Below are 21,276 nucleotides of genomic sequence, written 5' to 3'. Positions count from 1 at the left end.
ATACATTTTTTAAAGGCAGGTGTAAAACAGCTGTGCTCTATTATTATTTGTTTATTTTCTTTTTGTAGAATTCTGGGTGGTTAATTTGTAAATTACTTCTGCATATCAGCATCGATGTCCCATCAGTCCGACCCCAAGCTTCTCCCCCCATGTCTCTCGTAAGTGAGCAAGATGGAAATTGTCGAGATGGAATTTTATTCGACCCATACAATGACAATAATAGGCATTCTCTCTGTCAGTGTTTAGGTTATTATTTATGATTCATTTTTGTACCACTAGATGGCGGAACAACATCTTGTAAATCCATCCATCCATTTTCCAAACTGCTTATCCTTCTGGGTCGTGGGGCATCTTGTAAATGATTCATTACATTTTTTAGAAGGGATTGGTTTCTTAAAATGGTAGTGTTTGCTGGTTCACATTATCAATTAATATTCTGATCACTTTACTAGGTTAGCCAATAGCTATTTATATGTACTGTCTATAAGTAGATATATATCACTGTATATAATTGAAACTTCATAGTTTATTGTATGGTGGAATTTTATGAAATTAATTTCCTCTATTTGTGTGCCTTTTATCCCACAGGCAAAAACATGGAGGTCTGTGAACTGCTCTCTACCTTGCTCAGAGTGTGTCTGTTTGCCATGTGAGCGATTGCTGTCTGGCCCAGGGTGTCTTCCTTAGTGCTGCTAATCATACGCTCACTGCGATTACTCTTGGATAAGTGCCTATGAATGATGGATAAATGGATATTTCCATTTAGTGAAGGGGTGAAGTGAAGACTTTGCATATTTAGGCACAGATGAACCCAAATATTACAATAATGACCCAAAATAAAAGTATTTTGTTAGGGTTTTGGATCCAACAACAGCTTTAAATGTTAAATCCTGTTACAAGCCTTTGTTTGTGGATAAAACTTGATGTGTAAATATTAACAACTGAGTATCACTTTTAGCACATCCAAAGACAGATTTTTTTTTCCTTTCTATATTCTAGAGATGTAACAATTACTGTAAAAAAACCGAACCAGCAGTTCACAATTCAGCTCAGTTCAACGCACAAAGTGTTTGGAGAATAACCTGTGTCACCCACACTGATTTCCAGCAGGCCGACACGAGCCATCCAATCAGCTGTCAAAGTCAACTGTCAGTATGCTTCAGATTAGCCAGACTTAACGTTTGACAATTTGTGGACAGCGTGTGGATTTAAAATAACCTACAGTCGCGAAAGGACAAAAGCTGTTGACAGAACTTGAAAAATATGCAAGTACTGCTTGACACGTGTGTTTCACACGAGCTGTAACACATCAAATATGCTTAGCCGTTTAGACCAACATCACCCACACAAATCGCCTGCAACTATGCCAGAGGCGAGCTGGTGAGAGGCAACTCACTCTGCAGTTTTAAAGCAGCTAGTCAGCACAAGCTCAGACAGACACAAAGCTTATACGGTAGATTTGCAGTTTTATTTTGTGGTGGAATATTCAGGTTTTGAATACATAATTAAAATGCTCAAACCATGTTATCACATTCCTTGTCATAGTCACTTCATCTTGATTATAATTCCCAAACTCTATGAAGAAACATCACATGACAGATATCTGCTAAGTTTTTTGATAAATAAAAAATAGTGGTAATAGTATTTTTTGCCCAGTGCACTGTATGTCTGCCTGTATATACACTCCTCACTAGAAAACCAAGGTGCCAGTTTGTTGTGTGAAAACCAGTTGTTGCATCAGGATAGACACCGTGATAGGTCGAGGGCAGCAAGCAGCCAGCCAATGGGCTTCTGAGAGGAGAAGGAGTGCAAGTGAGCCACTGCGATCAGTTTATAGGGGTTCTGGGGGACTTTTACATGATTAACTTAGCAACATGTAACCAAGGCAAAAGGATTTTAGAGGAGGCATTACAAAATTTAAGATGATCTTAAACACAACACAAAATTAAATTAATCATTAATAACATATGAAATGGAATATACAACCCAACCATATACATAAAGGACTTTGTTTATTGATTGTTATGAATAGTTGCACTAACACTGCAAAGTACCTTTTCCAGGTAAGAGAATTTTATTATCAACCAGAATCAGACAACTGGCAGGTTGCCGAAGTGGCCAGTATCTGACCTTTCACCTGTGGGGTGAAGGAATTCAGGGTGGGTGGTTTTCTGGCTCCACACTTAAAAACGGATCCCACATAAATCCTAACATAAATCTTCCCAGGAAACAACAAAGTCAGCATTGTCTCAGTAGATGCTGTGAGGCTTCCTAGAGGAGAAATCCACTTAAAGCGACCCATACTGCATTCCTGCTTGATAACTAATGAACGTGTACAGAACATTAGCAATTGTTGCTTTCACACATTCTTCTGTATTCCCAAAAGGTTTCTTGAGACTCAAGTTTGACCAAGATGTATAGTAAATAAACATTTATCAATCCATCTTACCCAATCACCTCTGGAGTCTGTTCTATGATTCAAAAGTAAGGGAAACCAAAGATAGCATGTTAGCCAATCACAGGGCCCATACTTACACATTATGGATACCCAAGATAGCATGGTAGCCAATCACAGGGCTCATGCTTACACATTATGGACACCCAAGATAGCATGGTAGCCAATCACAGGGCCCATACTTACACATTATGGATACCCAAGATAGCATGGTAGCCAATCACAGGGCTCACACTTACACATTATAGAGACCCAAGATAGCATGTTAACCAATCACAGGGCTCACACCTACACATTTTGCAGACCCAAGATTGCATGTTAGCCAATCACAGGGCTCACACCTACACATTTTGGAGACCCAAGATTGCATGTTAGCCAATCACAGGTCTTACATGTACACATTATGGACAAATTAGAGACACCAATTCACCTTTTTGGATAGTGGGAGGAAACCAGAATAAACCCACACAGAAGTTGTAACATTTTCTTTATTTAGCAGTTACTTTTACCCAAAAGCGGCATACAACTGAGAAAACAGAGTCAGATAGTCCCTAGAGGGGATAGGGTCTGTGCTCAAGAGCCCAACAGTGAAATCACTCTGCCAACCTGGGGATTTGAACCACTAACCTCCTGATCACAGGCACAGCCTCACAGGCCACAGTCGCACACAGCCACCCACATGTGGAGAAAAAGGTGGGATTTGAAACCCGAGCGCTGGAAGAGTCTCAGCGACTCTGGGAGGCACTTAAAACAGCGTTCGAAGAACCCAGTACCGAAGAGGAAGTGTGTACTTCTCAGTGCAGTCTGAGTACACTGGGCAGGCAGGGTGAGGCATTATGTGGGGTAGAGGGCAAGTGGCAGGCAGTCTGTCATAACCGCCTGGTGGTTTTGCCTCCTAGGCAGCCTCAAAGAGGGAGACAGACAGAAAGAGAGAGAGAGAGAGAGAGAGAGGGAGGCTTGATTGTTCATGTGGGAGGTGCTTGACTGTGTGTGCAGGAAAGAATCACAAAACTGAGAGAGGGAGAGGCACAGGAAAAGAGCAGGTTTGATTGTTTTAATATTTTAGTTTTAGGAGCAGAATATAGCAGTGTTTTTGTGAGGGAGGTTGGTCCGGGATCCCTCTTCCAGGTTGAGGAGTCTGTCTTAACTTCAGCTGCCCCCCTTTCCTTTTCTGCAACCCCTGCTGCCCTTGGTAGCAGTGTGGCAGCCACCCATTGGACCTTGGAGAACGGCAGGGATGAGCACATGAAGGATGGCACGGCGTGTGACATAAGCTGTGCGTTTAGCTGCCGCCCGTGTCCAGCAAACCTCCTCCCTGTGCTGCCGGGGGCCGCCGGCTGAGCCCGCTGCTCTGCGCCATGTCGTCCCTGTACACCCGCAGCAAGGACCTGTCCTACACCAGAAGGTCGCCGTCGGACCTGCCGCTGTCCAGCTGCTCGCTGACAACCCGGAGCCTCAGAGTAAGAGATGCCCTCTCGCCTGTGCGGTTACCCAGATGAAAGGACTCAGGACGAGTCTGCCGCTCTATGCTCGTAAACTTTGAGTTGTTGTGTAACATGGAGATGGATTTTATGTGGGAACGGATGCCAATCATCATACCACATATGCCTTAATTACCTGACAGTGTTCAATGTTGAAGTGTAAAATGTGATTTTTCAGGTTAGATAACATCACACATGACTTTGTAACTCGTCATATAAGTGGTTAAAGTTTACATTACACAGAACACTGCAGTCGTACTTCAGTTTATCAGAATTCAGTTGTTTGAAACTCTATGCCTAAAAGTTAGCAATTGACTAACTTTTTTTGTACAATCTATATCCATGTATGCACTGTTACTGTATATTCATGAAAGAGCAGCTTCCTAAGATGTACAGTTGCAAGGCTTCATCTAGAGTGTAGGTCTAATGGTCTCAGTTTAAAGTTGAAGAGTCTAGGTCTTACAGTCTAAGTGTAGAGCTTAGGTCTTAGAGTCTCAGTTTAGAATATAGAATTTACAATCTTGTCCTCACATTTGTGTCTTTTATGTGTCATCGTGACCATGTACTGGATAGGCAGTTTTGGAAGATGGATGAAATGGATGGATGTATTATCGCTAATATATATGGACCAAACGTGGTCAAAAATGTTCTCAGCCTGCAAGCTGAGTGAAAAAGTTGATGTGATGGTGGGAAGGAGGACATAGTGCAACACCAACAGCGGATTCCCCCCCCCCCCCCCCCCCCCATCCCCGATTTAAAAATCAAATTTGCCCAGGGCATCATGCCCATTTCCTTGGCTTATCATATGGTGTCATGAGAGTAACATCATAAGGTTGGAGGGGGAAATGCTCGAGCATATCCTCTGTGGGGTGTGATCACCTGGCAACAGTGAGGCCAAATGTTTACATTGCGCCTTATCTCTGAACAGCTGTTTGCTTGTTTAAATTCCCAGTACAGTGGCTTGGCCTTAGTGATAATCTGAAAGGCCTGGGCTGAAAGTCATTTTTCACTGGCCACAACAATCAATGAGACAGCAGCAGCCACCTTAAAAGGGGAAGGGGGGGGATTTTCAATGTGTCAGCCATTTTTGGGTCATCAGGCTCATTGGGATGCCCGCAGACGAAAACCTTGGGAAGCCTTGCACGCATCTTCAGTGTGATTTTATGTCAGAAGGACAGAGCTAGGACAAGTTCATCTTGAAGCACGTCATGATGTGTGCTGCTTATAAGCAAAGTGGTTGATACACCAGAGAGGAATTTACCCATTTGATGGAAATGTCCAGGTTGGCCTGAGATGCATTCTTTTGCATGATGGTTCCTTGAATATCGCTGCAGAAAGCACTAGAAATTCTGTGATCCCATTCCATTTGTTAATGACAGAAAGCTGGGAGTTTCAGCAAACATTTTGCTTGCGTGTTAAGCAACCTGATATTAATTTCTTATACTGTACATCTGCTTGTATATTCATGATCAACCGTAATCCTGTCTAGGTGCAAGACCTGGTTTGTGCTTTGTGTTTCCAAAAAGAGCCTGCAGACCCTATAGGATCCTGTGAAGGATAAGCAGTTATGGAAGACAGATGGATTATTATTATGCAAGTGTGCTGGTCATGTTTGTTCTTGGCATTGTATTCTGCTGTGAGAGGGTGGCATTTGGCATGAATTCAACAATCTCCCCTGTAAAATGAACATGGAAGGACTTTGAATTATGGGAAATCACTGGAAATAAAAAACATCCAGCAATGAAGGACCACATATATGCAGAAAAACACTGAGAATTAGCACTGATAATTCATACAATCAAAAGAAAAACAACAGCACTTGTCTTAATAAGTGTTTTTCACCTTTTCTTTGGGAAAATTGAAGGATATATTTTTATTATATATACTATTATAAAACAAACCTAGAAAAAAATTCTACATGTTTATAGAGTGATCATAAGAGTATTATATTTATACAACACATTGTCACCTGGACAAAAACACCAAGCTTTTCACAATGGCCTTCTTGAGATTTTACTTACTTTTTTGTTTAACCTTTAGCATGCAACAGAAGCATTTATGTCCTTCCATATATTAGCCTGGTTGATAGTGCCTCAGTCAAAAGGGGAAAAAAGAAAAACAAGCATTTACAGTGACACACCAAGCACAGCAATGCACCAGAAAACATCCGTTTACCTTCAGGGGCTGGTGTGACTTTCTAAACAGCCAGTTAGTGACTGGTGCTGTTTCGTCTTGTCCTGGGAACACAAGATTATTTCCCTAGGAAGCTGAAAATAGATAACAGGAAACTAATCTGAGCTGTTTACTCAAACTGCAGTGCTGGACCGTCCCGTCAAGAGGAGAAGGACTGAGGAGAAACTCCTACTGTTGGTGCATGGGAAATCTGCCTTAGCGCTGATGTTTATTCTTGGCCATACCAGGGGGGGCTCATATTTTCCATCGGCCAGAGCTGGCAAAAATGACGAGGAGTCATGGACCCATTTCAGAGTGTGAACTTTAGTGTGAAGTCTTGCATTTTATCATCGTACAGTCAGAGCGGGGCAAGGGGAGCTTTGGGACTTAACGCCTGACAGGGGATGTGCTGGGGAGTGTTCACGAGACCCCCCCCCCCCCACGATGTCACGCGAAGGCGCTGAATGTTTAAGATTGCATGTGAGCCGCAGCTTCTGTCTCCAGACCAGATCAGGCTGCGATATTGACATAAGCCCGGGCGTGTCCTTCTGTCCGCTTTTACAGTGACCTGGTCCTGCCGTGTCATCGGTCGCAATGATACATTTTCACTCTGCAGCCCTTGTGATACCTTTGCCAAGCATAAAAAGCAGGATGAGGAGCACATGGGTATTAACTGACGCAAGGCCTTAAGGGACAAGTTACATTGTGTGCTCTAGTCTCTAGGGTAACACTAGAACCACATCCAAGATTTATTCTTCCTCTTTCCTTCTGCATTTTGTTCCACTACAATGGTTAAGGCATGACAAAATGACACAAATAAGTAAACACGAGAAGATATTATCACGTCAAGACGACGCTCTTGGCTGTAGCTATTGGAGAGTTATGCTACAGAGTTAGTTTTCAGTTTTACTAGTTTCTGTCAGAATACATATATTCTAGAATAGAATCGTATTGCTGCAAACCTGAGGTCTGCAGCAGACAACAGGAGATAGCAGGATATAAAAGCAGTTTAGATTAAGTACCCACTCTGACCTAAGACGTCAGACTGCTGCTGCTACAGGGGACCCTCTGCTTGTTTGATGGCTTGAATAGAAGCCCCCCCTCTCATTGTCCCTGGAGAAAAGTGTCTGGATGTAAGATTGCAGGTGGCCAGTGATCCTGTGTGCAGGGGTTCTGGTTAAAGGAGCCCCTTGTTTCACAAAGCCTTAAGCCTTCGGTCCCACAAGAAGTAATTCGGCACAGCCGCCTCCGCAAAGCAAACTGAAGGGCCGAGAGCAGGAGAAGAGAAAATAAAGGAAAGGAAAGAGGTGGGTGAATAAAAGCTGGAGGCATGAACGGAGAACAAGACGTGGAAGAAAGACAAGTGGGCTGTGGAAGACAAGGAGGTGAATGAGTAACGGGGGGAGATGGCAGATAGAGAGACAGGATATGTAATGCTGTAACCCAAGGCTTCACAAGAAGAACTTAATGTGTTTATTCCTATAAGATGGACTGGCCACCCACATATGATTGATGCGGGTGTGAGTTACTGTGGAAATCATGGATATAATTAGCAGCAGGTCCACCTGTGGAACTTGAGCGAGAAACTCCTGCTGTTTGCCTCCAGCACTCCAGTATTCTGGAGTGGTAGGGAGAAAAAAAGCCTGGAACAATCATGCATGATGTCAGCGTGTAAATATTAACATAGGACTGGAGCCGAGGCAGGTCTACAGGTGTGGCCCATCTGAACCTTCTGGAACCATGTGAATCCTCTCTGGTGCACAGCTGGACGTCACTGTGGCATTTCACTGCCTAGAGCTCTCCTGCTGCCCAGTGGGCTGGTCTCAGTTCAGGAGATCAAGTGTGCTGCCAGCAGGCAATCCATGTCTCTGGCAGGCTGCTGTTGCTATTCACAAAGTCCATCCAGAGCTTAACTCATAGACATGCCTGAGCTGGGCAAAGGCAGACTTTGGGATTCCTGCTAAATGAGATACTGGTGCGTCCCTGCGAGCCTGCAGCCTGCACCATATCTGACACAGTCATCCTTTAGGCCTAGTGACAGGAGCAGATCAGTGCTCCACGACAGTGTGCAAAGTCAATAAGGGGTGCAGTAAGATCTCCATCAATGAGCAGACTCTACGAACTACATCCTAGGCAGCAAACTCTTGAAATCTCACTTGATATTACCGAACTGCTCATAATTACCCATGATGCAACCAATTTTTTTTCTTCAAGTGGCTTAATGAACAATCTATGTCATATAGAAGTGCCCAGTAACTAAGCTGACAAATGGAAGATTATCATAGCATGGATTCCCAGGAAGTGCAATACATTTTATTTTCGTTTGTTGTCTTAAACTTAGAAAAAGACCTTCACTTTGCACTTTTCACACTGGAGGGACTATATCTCCCGGCTGGCCTGTGGACGCCTCGGGATTCCCCTGGAAGAGCTGGACAATGTGGCCGGGGAGAGGGAAGTCTGGGTTTCCCTGCTTAGACTGCTGCCCCCGTGACACGACCCGGAAAAGCGGTAGATGATGGATGGATGGATGGATGGATGGATGGCCCTAATCAATTTGGCTAAAATCTCAGTAAATAAATTTCCATTCTGTACATTTCACTATAAATTTCCATGTTGCATACGGTACACTTCTGAGATGCAGAACACCTACAGGTGAGAGTGAGCTACATTCCAGCCTCTGGCCAAGGTCTGCACTCTCTTCTGTGTGGCCGCTTTCAGCTTCCTTTGGGGGCTCTGCTGAAGTTGTTCTATTTGACTGGAATAGGTTTAGGTTTCGCCTCAGAATGCAGCCCCATGCCATGTTCTCCACAACGGGAATGTTTATTACATTCTCCCACGCTGAGGTGGGGATCAGATCCCAATCTCCTGGAATGCAAAGAAACTCATGGCTTGGACACGAGTGTTAGATCTGCAGTCCCAAGTCAATGATTTTTTGTGGACTTTGTCTGGGTGCAGATAGGCAGCTTTAAGAATGTCTCAGACCAAGAGCTGGAACAGAACGCATACTTGTGTGCCTGGCATTTGTGTCAAAGAGTTTCCAAGTAAAAAAAAAACTACAGTAATCTAGGGTTCTGTTGCAACTGGAGATTAGCATGTATTATTCAACATCCTGGCTCTGAGCCGAGGTCAGCTTCGAGAAGCTGAAATGGGGAAATACGTCTACGTTACCTGCATTCTTGTATGCCATAGGTCACACTTATGATTCAGTGAGTGAAATATGAAGGGAAGTCACAATAGCCTAGGACTCATTTCTTATCCATTACTATTAGAAACAAAATACACAAGAAGCAGAATAGATGCGACATGTAATCAAAGTATATGCGGTTGTACAGTTAGTATAGAAGTTGTGAAGTAAGAATCAATTTGTTTTTGGTAATGGCAGACAGTTTGAATATGCATTAGTCTGAATGGTGTCTGTGTGTTGTCTTAGCAGTGGTGTGACTGAGATGAGTGAATGTGGAGCTCTCTCTCTTTCTTTCTCTCTCTCTCTCTCTCTTTCTCTCTCTCTCTCTCACCCTCCCTCTCAGTCACAGAGGTAGAGAAGCCTGTGTTGCCTACACGCCTAAGAACAGGGTTCACGTGCTTCCCAAAAAAACAAAAAAACCCTTGTCCAAATGTCTTTATTGTTGTGGCAGTTAGCAGAATGAGTCATCAAGCCCGGACTGAAGCTGGGGGGGGGGGGCACAATGGAGGGCGGTGAAATGAGGGGGGACTTCAGAACTACAGTGAATGCATTCGCATCTCGACAAGCTCCAGAAAAGGCATGTGGGAGAAGAAATCAGGTCAGGATCTGCTCACTCTGTTCCCAGACCAGTTTAGCTATCTGCCATGCATGCTCTGAGGTCGTCAGTTGGAGCTTGTCAAGCAGCAGATGAGTGCTGGAACGTCAGACTCTAACGAAAGCGGGGCCTTTCGGCGACATGATGTCATCGGCTGCTTCTCCTCACAGCAAGCTTCTAAGTAATAAACAGTCTATGAAATATTAACAGGGCTCATTGAAAAGCTCGAGCCAGCATGAGCACTGTCAGGATCAGGCCAGGGAGAAGTATATCACAGTCTCAATGATGTATACAATCCCCTTCGAAAGGACATGTGACATCTGGATGCGATTCGGCCTGTCACATGAAACCATTTCCTCTGTGGAAAATCATTTTCACCAAACGCACCATAAACACTTTTTGCTTATTTATATAAGTCTCCAATTTACTGAAGTGCCGTCAATGTTACTTTTGTGACATTTCATTTCTCTCCTTTTTACAGCAGGAAAGGACATCCAGGTGAGTGACTTTCATATTTTTCTTCTAAAACTCCCTAATTTCTTGCATTCTTTGTTAATCTCTGTTCTCTTTTTTCAGTCCCAGTTTATTCTGACCTCAGTGTGTGTTTGTGTGCGTTTGTATGTAAGTGACCTTTGCTGGACACCTTTTGGGATGTAATTTGCTAAAGAGATTCTGCCCTCTGATACATACTGAAGATCCTCACAGATTTACTTGGATAAGCAGTAATCCATCCATCCGGCATCCATGATTACTCATTTAGTATCGGTTTAGACTGAACCTGGAGCCTACCCCACTTATGTCAAGCACTGGGCCCAAAGCAGGGGACACCCCAGACAGGATTCCAGGCAATGAGATTATGCACACTTACACACAGTCACCATATGCACAGTGCTTATTCAAGTATAAACTGGATGGAGGAATTCCATGGCATGTTTTTTTCAGTTAGCGGGACAGACTGTAATACGCATCAGATATGCGCTGCTATACCGTCAGTAGTAGTTGCACTGCCTTTCCTCAGGGTGGCAGCTGGACTGGGCTCCACTTCCCAGGATGGTGCCACGGACAGAGGGCTTGTCCGTTCCGCCTCCTACACCATCCCGAGGGAGACCCCAGTGGTGAACCTGAGCAGAGTGCAGGACAAGGCTGATCTGCAAAACTATAAGAAGGTATCAAGAGACGCACAAGCCCCTAATCCTGCCATGGATTAGCATCCCATGCCTCCCACTGATTGGCTCGGCTGTTTCTACATTTAGGGTGTGCCGTTTAAGGTCGCATACTTGTTTGCTATGTAGGCAAAATACAGCATAGTATGCAAAGTGAGTAGTATGTCTGCATCTTCAGTATGGATAAGACAGTATATAAATGGTACCAGGGTAACTACATTCTGCAAAACGGTGTAACCGATGCACACTACACTGTCCCACAAAGCTACTGGAGCTGCACCCAGATATAAACAATGTCACTCGCTCAGAAATTTGTGTCACGATGGCAGAGAAAGTGCCATCTCTGTACACCTATTAGTACTGTATAAATCAATACCCAGTTATATGAGTTGACTTGAATATATGTTTTCTCACTGGTAGCTTGTAACAGTTTGTAACATTCGGAGGGGTCAAACTACGTTATTGGTAAACATCTGGGTTGGGAAAAATGCAATATGGTGGTGAAAATATGCCCGAGTGCATGCACAGTGTTCTCATTCATGCATACAGTGGGTACTACATTAACGGTTGAGTAGTAGGCTTCTAACAAATTTCCAAGCATACTGTAAAGTATGTGATTTCAGGCATATCCTCAGTCTACAAAACACTTCTTGATACTAGAACTCACTTCTGCCTGACAGGAATATCGATAGTCTCCCACCTGGCCCTGCTGTTCACTTTACTGTGGCAGGAACAAACGTGGCCTTGTGGGGCTCTGACATCACCGTTATGGGCCTTGCAGATGTACGAGGGCGCCCTGGCCGAGAACAAGAAGCTGAAGTCCAGGATGGAAGTCAACAAGCAGGAACTGACCAAGATCCAGACACAACTGGACAAAATCACCCAGGTGCTGGAGCTGAGTGAAGCCATACAGGAATCCCCGCAGTTACCTCTGCTGCTTCATACCACAGTCCAGCAGCAGGCGTGTATATGAAGAGGATACAGGAAACTTAAACACTCATTCCACAGTCTATTAATTAGGAATCGTTGGAGAAACAGAGAAGGAGGTGTTATGTTAGCATAATCCAAATAGAGACGCCGCAAGAATTTTAAAGAGAGCAGGGACATGGGTGCTTTAGAAGCAGACCAACACAAGGCTACAAGAATATTTCCAGGCCTTTGGGGGATGTCTTATGAACAGAGGTTGGCAGCACTGAATTTGTTTAGCCTTGAGCAAAGGAGACTAAGGGGTGACGTAATCCAGGTATACAAGATTCTAACAGGTTAAGGTGCTGTCCATCTAAACAGTTACTTCAAAGTAAGTTCTAATTCCAGAACCTGTGGCCGTAGTCAGAAATTATTTTGAGTCTGAGAAAGACCTTCTTACGGCGTGTAATTGGAGTATGGAACAGTTTGGCCAAAGGGGTAGATAAAGCTAAAATCCTAGATTCCTTCAAATCTGAACTTGAGAAGATCCTGCCAACTTCAAATGATTAGTTTAATGCCCACCAAGTGAGCTCGATGGGTCGAATAGCCTCATCTTGTTTGTAACTTTATGGCTTACACATTTAAAACAGTTTATATCTTTCTTTTTTGTTTCAGAAACATGACAGGATATCTGAAATGGTGCTAGAGACAGAGAAGAAGGTACTTCTTATTCAGATGAGAATTATTAATGTTAGCTAACATACTTGTACTGCCACAGCTACAGCCATAATACTCACATGTTGTCCGTACACCTTGTCTTGCACTCATAATAATTATGTACGGCCACACAATGGGCAGCACATCTCCAGGGCTGTGCGGTAGAATTCCAGCTCTGTGTGTGGGGAGTTTGCACATCCTTCCTGCATTTTCCTAGGTTTCCATCTATAATCCACAAACATTCATTTAGCTAAACTGAAGTTTTCCCCACCAGATGTCTGAGAACAAAGTCTTTACGCATTTTGAAATGACTGACTGGTGTTTTACCATAAGCTCCAGTTGCATTAATCTTAGTCTGCCCGTCCTATCAACACGACCTAAAGCCGTTGGTTTGGTCTTGACACTGGTAGGGACCAAATCAGCCATAAAACCTCGGGCCTTCTAAACACACTCCTACAATATTAGCAGGGACATCTACACCCCAGACTGTCCCGACACATCACCCTTCTCCCAGTACTTACTCACACACCACTGATCACATACAGAACTATTTAAATTCCACACTATCTCAGCTTACGCACCTACAGACCCAGGATGAATGCCAAGAATTTAAAAACCAGCGTAACCCGAAAATCCTTGCTAACTGTGTCCTGTCGCCCCTCTCTCAAGGAAAAACGGGTGCTGGAGAAACAGGTTTCAGAGATGGAGGAAAAGTTCAAGGTGAGGTTCATCCAGCAAGCAGCTGAGGATCATCCCAGTGAATCCTCTCTTTGCATTCCTTCTGCTGGGGTTTCCTCAAAAGGCAAAGATCAGAAAAGGCACAGATGGAGGACACAGTACAACACAGTACAACACAGTACAACACAGGACCATGTTCATTACAACACTAACCAGGAATTTCGATAAAATAGTGTGTCAGATCTTTGTAGGACACTTATTTAAATAGCCTCTTACTTACAGCTTTACTCCTACGAATACATTTTTGCTTTACAATATTGCGTAACTGTAAGGGTGGGTTTTACCAGAGCTGTGTGTGTGAAGTTATTGATCCTGCAGTGATACACCCCCTTTCTTGAACTTGATCTTGAGGAAGCGTACAGTCACAAGTGAGTTATCTATGTTCTCCACAGCCTGAGAAAAAGCTGTGGAGCTGGTAAATACTGCCAAAAACATAGCTTGTGCTTTTCAGACCAGATTCTGCTATCGCTGCTCAAGGCAAGGCCACCACATGCAGGTGGAGAATTCAGGTCAGATCTGAGCAGTGATCCGAGGAACAGGAAGTAAACCTGCCCTAGTTCTGATAAAACCCCCATTCCCTGAAATAGGTTTGAAATGCTGGTCACTCCCATAAAGCTTAATACCTTGTGTTTTGATACCACTACGCATTTGAATAGTTTCACAACAGTAATTATTTTGGCAGTGTGTGCCTTAGCAGACTAGGACTCAAGGACTAGGACATCTGTGTGATCAGAAGAATGTCGTTTCAAATCCCTTAGGCGGCAGAGTGATTTTTCTTTTGAGCCCATGAACAAGACCCTGAGCCCCATTTGCTCCAGAAACCGGCTGACCCTGCTGTCAGAAATGTTGGCTGCTTTAGATAAAAGCACCTGTTATGGTGGGGCATGCTGCAGGCAGAAAAAGGCTCAACAAGAACGGGGTTTATTAAAAACCAGAACTGAACTCAAAAGGGGGAAAGAAGAAAATAAAAGGATCACGAGGAGTCAAGAACAAAACAGAGAAGAATTAACTAAAAGTAACTACAAAGTAACACAACATGATGCAGGCACTTAAATCTACATATATAATACAGCTAACAAGGGGCAGGTGTGGAACATAACCAAAAGCAACCAATCAGCAACAGCACAGGACAGCAAGCAACATCAACACTAAGGGTTAATAACAATAATAATAATACATGTATGCAGAAAAAAAATAATTCACCAATAAATATTAAAAAATATACTGAACAAAAATATAAACGCAACACTCTTGTTTCTGCTCCCATTTTTCATGGACTTAAAGATCTACAATTCATTCCAGATACACAATATTACCATTTCTCTCAAACATTTCTCACAAATCAGTCTAAATGTGTGATAGTGAGCACTTCTGCTTTGCTGAGATAATCCATCCCACCTCACAGGTGTGCCACATCAAGATGCTGATCTGACATCATGGGTAGTGCACAGGTGTACCTTATACTGCCCACAATAAAAGGCCACCCTGGAATGTGCAGTTTTTTGCTTTATTGGGGGTCTGGGGACTCAGAACCGGTCAGTATCTGGTGTGACCACCATTTGCCTCATGCAATGCAACACATCTTCTTCGCATAGAGTTTATCAGATTGTCAATTGTGGCCTGTGGAATGTTGGTCCACTCCTCTTCAATGGCTGTGCGAAGTTGTTGGATATTAGTGGGAACTGGTACACGCTGTCGTATACGCCGGTCAAGCACATCCCAAACATGCTCAACGGGTGACATGTGCGGTGAGTATGCTGGCCATGCAAGAACTGGGACATTTTCAGCTTCCAAGAACTGTGTACAGATCCTTGCAACATGGGGCCGTGCATTATCTGTCTGAGTGGCTGGTCTCAGACGATCTTGGAGGTGAACCTGCTGGATGTGGAAGTCCTGGGCTGGTGTGGTTACACGTGGTCTGCGGTTGTGAGGCCGGTTGGATGTACTGCCATATTCTCTGAAACGCCTTTGGAGACGGCTTATGGTTGAGAAATGAACATTCAATGCACGAGCAACAGATCTGGTTGACATTCCTGCTGTCCGCATGCCAATTGCATGCTCCCTCAATGCTTGTGGCATCTGTGGCATTTTGCTGTGAGACAAAACTGCACATTCCAGGGTGGCCTTTTATTGTGGGCAGTATAAGGTACACCTGTGCACTACCCATGATGTCAGATCAGCATCTTGATGTGGCACACCTGTGAGGTGGGATGGATTATCTCAGCAAAGCAGAAGTGCTCACTATCACACATTTAGACTGATTTGTGAGAAATGTTTGAGAGAAATGGTAATATTGTGTATCTGGAATGAATTGTAGATCTTTAAGTCCATCTCATGAAAAATGGGAGCAAAAACAAAAGTGTTGCGTTTATATTTTTGTTCAGTGTAGATGAGACTGGCCTCTGGTCAGACTTGAACTTATTACCAGAAGGGTTTAGCCACTGAGCCACTCCTGCAACCCATCAAGCTCTGCAGAAGCTTGGGGAGCAAGGAAACACATTAGGGGCTGAAGGGGTAGAAGACGGGGGGGGAAGCAGGATGAACAGTGACACCTATTGGCCAAAAGGGGGCAGGACACATAGGGCAGGGTCGGATGGGTACCGGCCATGACAAGCATGTGTTAAATGAAAGAAAATAATTTTTTATTTTAATGTAAATGTAAAACAACCCACAGCCTTGGAGAAGTAAACAGATAAAACCACGGTACCTGAAATGGAAAACAATCTTGTTTTTTTGGTGTCACCTGAACTCATAGACTGCAAATTATCACAATTCAAATGGATATTTTCAGGTATTTCTGCAAGGAAAAGACATTGTATGGTCTACAGGAGCTGCATGCATCAATCTGACTTTAATCCTCAATCCTGAGCTGCTCTTGCATAGGAACTGGGTTTAATTGTCACTTAAATGGTTGCATGGATAGATTAAAAGCCATTTGGAGAGACTATGCTATCCTAACCATTGGCAACAAATAGTGAATTGGTTCCACACAAATTTAATTAGCAAATGGAAATACAAGAATCAAGGGCTGAAACAGTCCATCCATCAACCTATCTGCCACACACTTATCCACTATATAGTCATCAGTGAGCCTGGATCCATTTCCAAGGTAACACAGGTCACAAGGTAAGGGATATGATGGATGGGACATCAGTTCATCAGGGCTCCTAAAGAACAATCAAAATGAAAATGGCAATCTCATGTTATGATTCTTCGCATTGTGCTTTACAGTAGAAAATCATTTAATGGTGGCATGCATTGAAACACTGGAGTATGCGGACGTGGTTTCTAAGAGGTGTAGATGGTATGAACACATAATTTTTCCAGGAAGGTGGTCTGTTAGCCTCAAATCATGACTAGCAGCCAGAAGACAAGACAGGGGCAGTTCAGTTCCCGTGTGACTTGTTATCAGTGCACAGTATGGAATTAGCTCATAACCACCAGCTTTGCGGCTCCCCACAGAGTCTCTGCCAAAACCACGCTGCAGTTACAATGGTCTGTGCTGATGGTGCTTGGTGCCGAGTGCAAGTTGGTTTGCAGCCGTCATACGGCAGATTGTGAGGAGGCCCTCTTTCCAATTCAAACGTAGAGTTTTTGATTAAACTTTACGCAAAATCTCCTGTAAAGCTGGATTCTGCCTTCTGTATTTCATGCCTCAGAGCCAGTGAGTCATGTACCAAGCACAGATATTAATGAATGTAAAGACTTTTTAGAAAAAAAAATTGAAATTGGAAAAAAAGTAAAAAAATACAGTAATATAAATATGCCTGTATGCAAATTGAATATAAATTTAAATGGCAAGAAAATAGAATGAGTCGTTATTTCATAATAAAGAAATAATGTCTACCATCCTTGTAATTTTAACATATTGTCTGTGGTTCTGAGTCATAATTCTGATCCAGTTGTAAAGACCTCTAATTTCAGGTACTGATTTGCTAATAATGCTGAATAATAATGCATAAAGTAAGGCATTAACTTTGGCACATTTTATAAAAGAAAGATATGGAGAAGAGTAAATGGCGTTTGGTGAATGGCGAGTCAGCTTTTTAAATTGTTTCTGGAAATATATAGTTTCCATTAAATGAACCTCTCCGGGGGTTAGGGTGTGAGTCAGACACATAAATTTCCCGTAGTGTGTAAGCGTGTGTGCTATGCGGAGGATGGGATTACAGACTGTGTGGGACCCTGTACCGAATAAGCTGTCATGAACGATGGGGGGTGTTAAACATGTTAATGATATAAGTTTAAATGGCTCAGTTGTAATGGGCCCATAACTACCTCTACTGTACGTGACCCCCGGCGCCGTTGAAAGAAAGAGCAGAAAACCCCATTCCAGGCTTTCAGGCTTATCTTCTGGGTGTTTCATGGGGTCTTTTGTATGACGTCAATGGAAGTTAACGTCCAAGGATGGAATGGAGGGACTGGAGAGAAGGCCGGATAATGCCAAAGACTGCATAAAACTGCATGGATGTTTTATAAGACATCCATAGGTCACAGAGGAGAGTTATAACTCACGTTCAAGCAAGGCAGCCCTGAACACCAAAACCTCCCAGGTTTGAGGAACGTGATTCTGAGCTACTTCCCAGCACTGAGTGACAGAATCACATGACCTCACAGGAGTTGGCGTCTATTGGAGGAAATGGCAAAATGGGCAAAGATCACTCTAACGAGAACATCTAATATTCCCGCCTGAATAGATATGTTAAAAATTATTTTATATGTAAACTTTAATTATAAACAAAAAACAGACAGTAGCAGCAGTCGCTTCAGTCTTATTCGAATGTTACTGTCCGGAAACACGGGAGAATCTGATAGAGCCAAACAGCCTTACTGTAAATAGCCATATGTACTGAATTGTAACTATTTGTGGATGTTCAGTCCCAGTGCTAGACCAGTAAAAACACAACATAAATAATCTGACTCAGCTGTTCTTTTGATAAATTCAGCTGCTGATCGTAAAATTGTTCCTTCAGAAGTATATTCTCTAGATGATGGTGTTTTTATGTTTCTTTTGCTGCCCCTTCTGGACCTGACGTTGGGAGTTTGTTTTCAATTTACGGGGTCTTGATGGAAATATCCCATATTATTTAAGTAGATGTAGTGCAGCAGCCTTTGCACAGGGATGCCATGGAGAGGGCTAGCTGAACATGCTGCTACAATCATCCCTACCGTTTACTACAGGTGCTGACGAACCTGAAATCCGAAAACCAGAAGCTGAAGGACGAGAACGGAGCTCTGATTCGCGTCATCAGTAAGCTGTCCAAATGAAGGGGATCCCCATGTCACAGCTCCTCGTCCCGGCTGCACAGGACTATTGGGAATGCTGGGAACAGAGGTGCAAGACCAACAGTCTGCTTTGCATGGGATTTCCCCACTTTGCTCTTCAACACTATGTTCACTTTGCTTGAATCCTGATTTTTTTCTGTTCATGTCACTAAAAGTCAAGGATAAGGTGCCTCCCTGTGGTGATTTGTAAACTGTTGCTGAGAAAATGACCTCTGTGCTTTTCAGAGTTTCCACACAGGCTCACAAATTTGACTGACTTTTCATAATACCAAAGCTTCATTTTTAACGGGCACGAATAAAACTCACTGTAAGGACATCACTGTCCCCCAATAAGCTCCTATCTCCCAGCAGACAGATCTGCTCACCAACCAAAGGGATTCTTGCACTATTTTCTCCAATATTTATCTTCTGCTAAAGTAACAACGTATTTCTTTTTATTTAAAATTGCTTTCACCTAATGAGGAATGCAAATGTGTAATTGGTGAGTCAGATGAGACATTTTTACAGGATAATCCAAGATCGTTTAATTAATTGTTTTTTTTTTCCTGTAGGAACATGACCACAAAAGCTGATGTCTTGTTAAAAAAAATCTATACAATAAAATATGCCAGAAAGGCCATTCTGGTAAAAAAATATTTGGTTGTTCAAAGAAGAATTTTGAATACCCTACATTTTTTAATTTAATCTGTGCATATTTAAGGCTCCCTCGCCTGTTTCTTACTTGATATTTCCCGATTCTTTTTGTTAGGCTGTTCCTCTTTATTTATAAATATTTATAAAACATTGTAATCTTCACATCCATACTGCCTGTCCATTACAGGGTCTCTGACCGGCTGGAACTTATTCCAGGAAGTACAGGGCAGGGGAGACGCAGGATAGGCTGTGCTCTTCCATCACAGGCCACACACACAGTCACACGCTATGGTCAGTCACCCAGCTCACAAGGAGAACATGTCAAGAACAGCAGTCTAAAACCCCAGAGGTGTGAGACTACAGCAAATGGGACATATACATGAAAGTTTTTATAGAACTGGCCCTTCAACTATTGCAACTTTGGCAAAATTTGTCGTGGTCAGAAGATTGCGCAAAAGGTTCAGGAGTAGACAAGGACAGATTCGTGACACAACATGAAAGTGACACACTTTACCAGAAGATGCCGAATCACTGCAGTTCAGCAGGGCAATGAAGGAAATAAAGTAGAGTGCTATGATTGGAGCTTTGGAGAAAGGAGGGCTACCTACCACTCTCATTCCAGTGTGAGGTCCTAGATTCCAAAGATGAGATGCTCTGTCCCTCCTGAGACTTTGTCATTTTGCTAATATTACGCATAAAGATCAAACCTGGTTAGATCTCTATGGTCTGACCCATATGCTACAGCCATGCTTCTCATTTAATCTTGGGACAGTTTGTGTATTGATTCTTTTTCATAGCACAAGGAGACTGACCTCTACAAGGAGCCTGCCTCAAACAGTAAAAAATAACTTTTTCCCCCAAAATATACTTTTCCTTATCACTAGAGTCACTGGCCTGTTTATTAGGTACACCTTCTTGTTAATGTAAACAGCCAGCTCCGCCACAGAAAAAAGGGGAAAAGGTCATGTTATTGTTCGGCTAAGCTTTTGGAATGGTTAAGGTGGCTGATTTATGTGATGCTGAATGTGCTGTTATTGCTCCTTTCAGACGTGCAGGTTTTACAGTCTGCCCTCCTGGGATTTTCACATACTACTGTGTCTGGAGTTTAGGGGGATCGGTGCAATAAGCAAAAAAACATCCAGTTGGCCGCACTTCTGTTGGAGAAAAATGCTGTGTTACTGAGTGAGGTCTGAGGAGAATGGGCAGACTCGTTAAAACTCAATGGATTGCCACAAGTGCAAAAACAACAGTAGTGCGCAAAGAGACTTCTTTGAATGCACAACTGGCCTACCATTGAGGCACGTGTGGTGGCAGTACTGCTGTATATACCTAATAAAGTTGTTGCTGAGTATCGCATCACTATGCTAATATCATACCTTCAGCACCGCAGTGACCTGCTCAAACAATGTGGAACTCTTTAAGAATGAACACATGTATATAAAATAATTCACAATACAGCATATTTAATTTATACACTCACCACACAAAATATATACAATCTGGCTGTATCTTTATTATTATATGTGATTCTATACATCTTGTTCAACAAAATAAAAAAAAACATTTACAAATGGCAAAATAAATATAATTATAGATAAATACTAAGTACATACAAATCATTTAAACAACACCCTAGGACTGCGACGAGCAGACACACAGAAGTCATATGTTTACACATCTAATGAAATTAAAATCAAAAATTTATACAATACTCAAGTCATATGGCTTTATTTAATTATTTGTGTCTCTTTGCTAGTTTGTTTATAATATACATATGATTCAAACAACCAACCAATCAAATCTTCTGATTCGTTATCTGGAGGGAGGGAGTGTGGGAACACAGTTTTAAATTCACTACAAAGCAAATTTTTTATTATTTTTTTTTGCTTTTCCAATGTAAGGAAGGACACTGATATTGAATCAAGCTATTATTGGAGAGGGATTTG

General features: G+C 42.8%; 1 protein-coding gene across 2 annotated transcripts; it reads left to right on the top strand.

Moving 5' to 3' along the window:
• Positions 1-3,247: 3,247 nt before the first annotated feature.
• LOC125747284 (protein phosphatase 1 regulatory subunit 12B-like) lies at positions 3,248-19,332 on the top strand. Of its 2 annotated transcripts, XM_049022293.1 has the most exons (8): positions 3,248-3,498; positions 3,652-3,915; positions 10,369-10,385; positions 10,906-11,053; positions 11,832-11,936; positions 12,632-12,676; positions 13,343-13,393; positions 18,593-19,332. In XM_049022293.1, the coding sequence occupies exons 2-8, from the start codon at positions 3,814-3,816 to the stop codon at positions 18,677-18,679; spliced, it is 555 nt and encodes a 184-aa protein (XP_048878250.1). In that variant the 5' UTR covers positions 3,248-3,498; positions 3,652-3,813; the 3' UTR covers positions 18,680-19,332. The 2 variants fall into 2 exon arrangements, with proteins under 2 accessions (XP_048878250.1, XP_048878249.1); XM_049022292.1 differs by having other exon boundaries at positions 3,248-3,915.
• Positions 19,333-21,276: the final 1,944 nt, after the last annotated feature.

This window comes from Brienomyrus brachyistius, chromosome 8, assembly GCF_023856365.1.
Source record: "Brienomyrus brachyistius isolate T26 chromosome 8, BBRACH_0.4, whole genome shotgun sequence".
NCBI lineage: Eukaryota > Metazoa > Chordata > Actinopteri > Osteoglossiformes > Mormyridae > Brienomyrus > Brienomyrus brachyistius.
The sequence above is the reverse complement of the archived record's forward strand: the minus strand, read 5'-3'. Positions and strand labels throughout refer to the sequence as shown.

Bases quoted from the DNA above. Each gene is read 5' to 3' on its own strand.
- LOC125747284 (XM_049022293.1), top strand. From the start codon at position 3,814: ATGTCGTCCCTGTACACCCGCAGCAAGGACCTGTCCTACACCAGAAGG. The intron at 11,054-11,831 runs GTATCAAGAGAC...TGGGCCTTGCAG, and splicing joins ATCTGCAAAACTATAAGAAG to ATGTACGAGGGCGCCCTGGC. The intron at 12,677-13,342 runs GTACTTCTTATT...CCCTCTCTCAAG, and splicing joins TGCTAGAGACAGAGAAGAAG to GAAAAACGGGTGCTGGAGAA.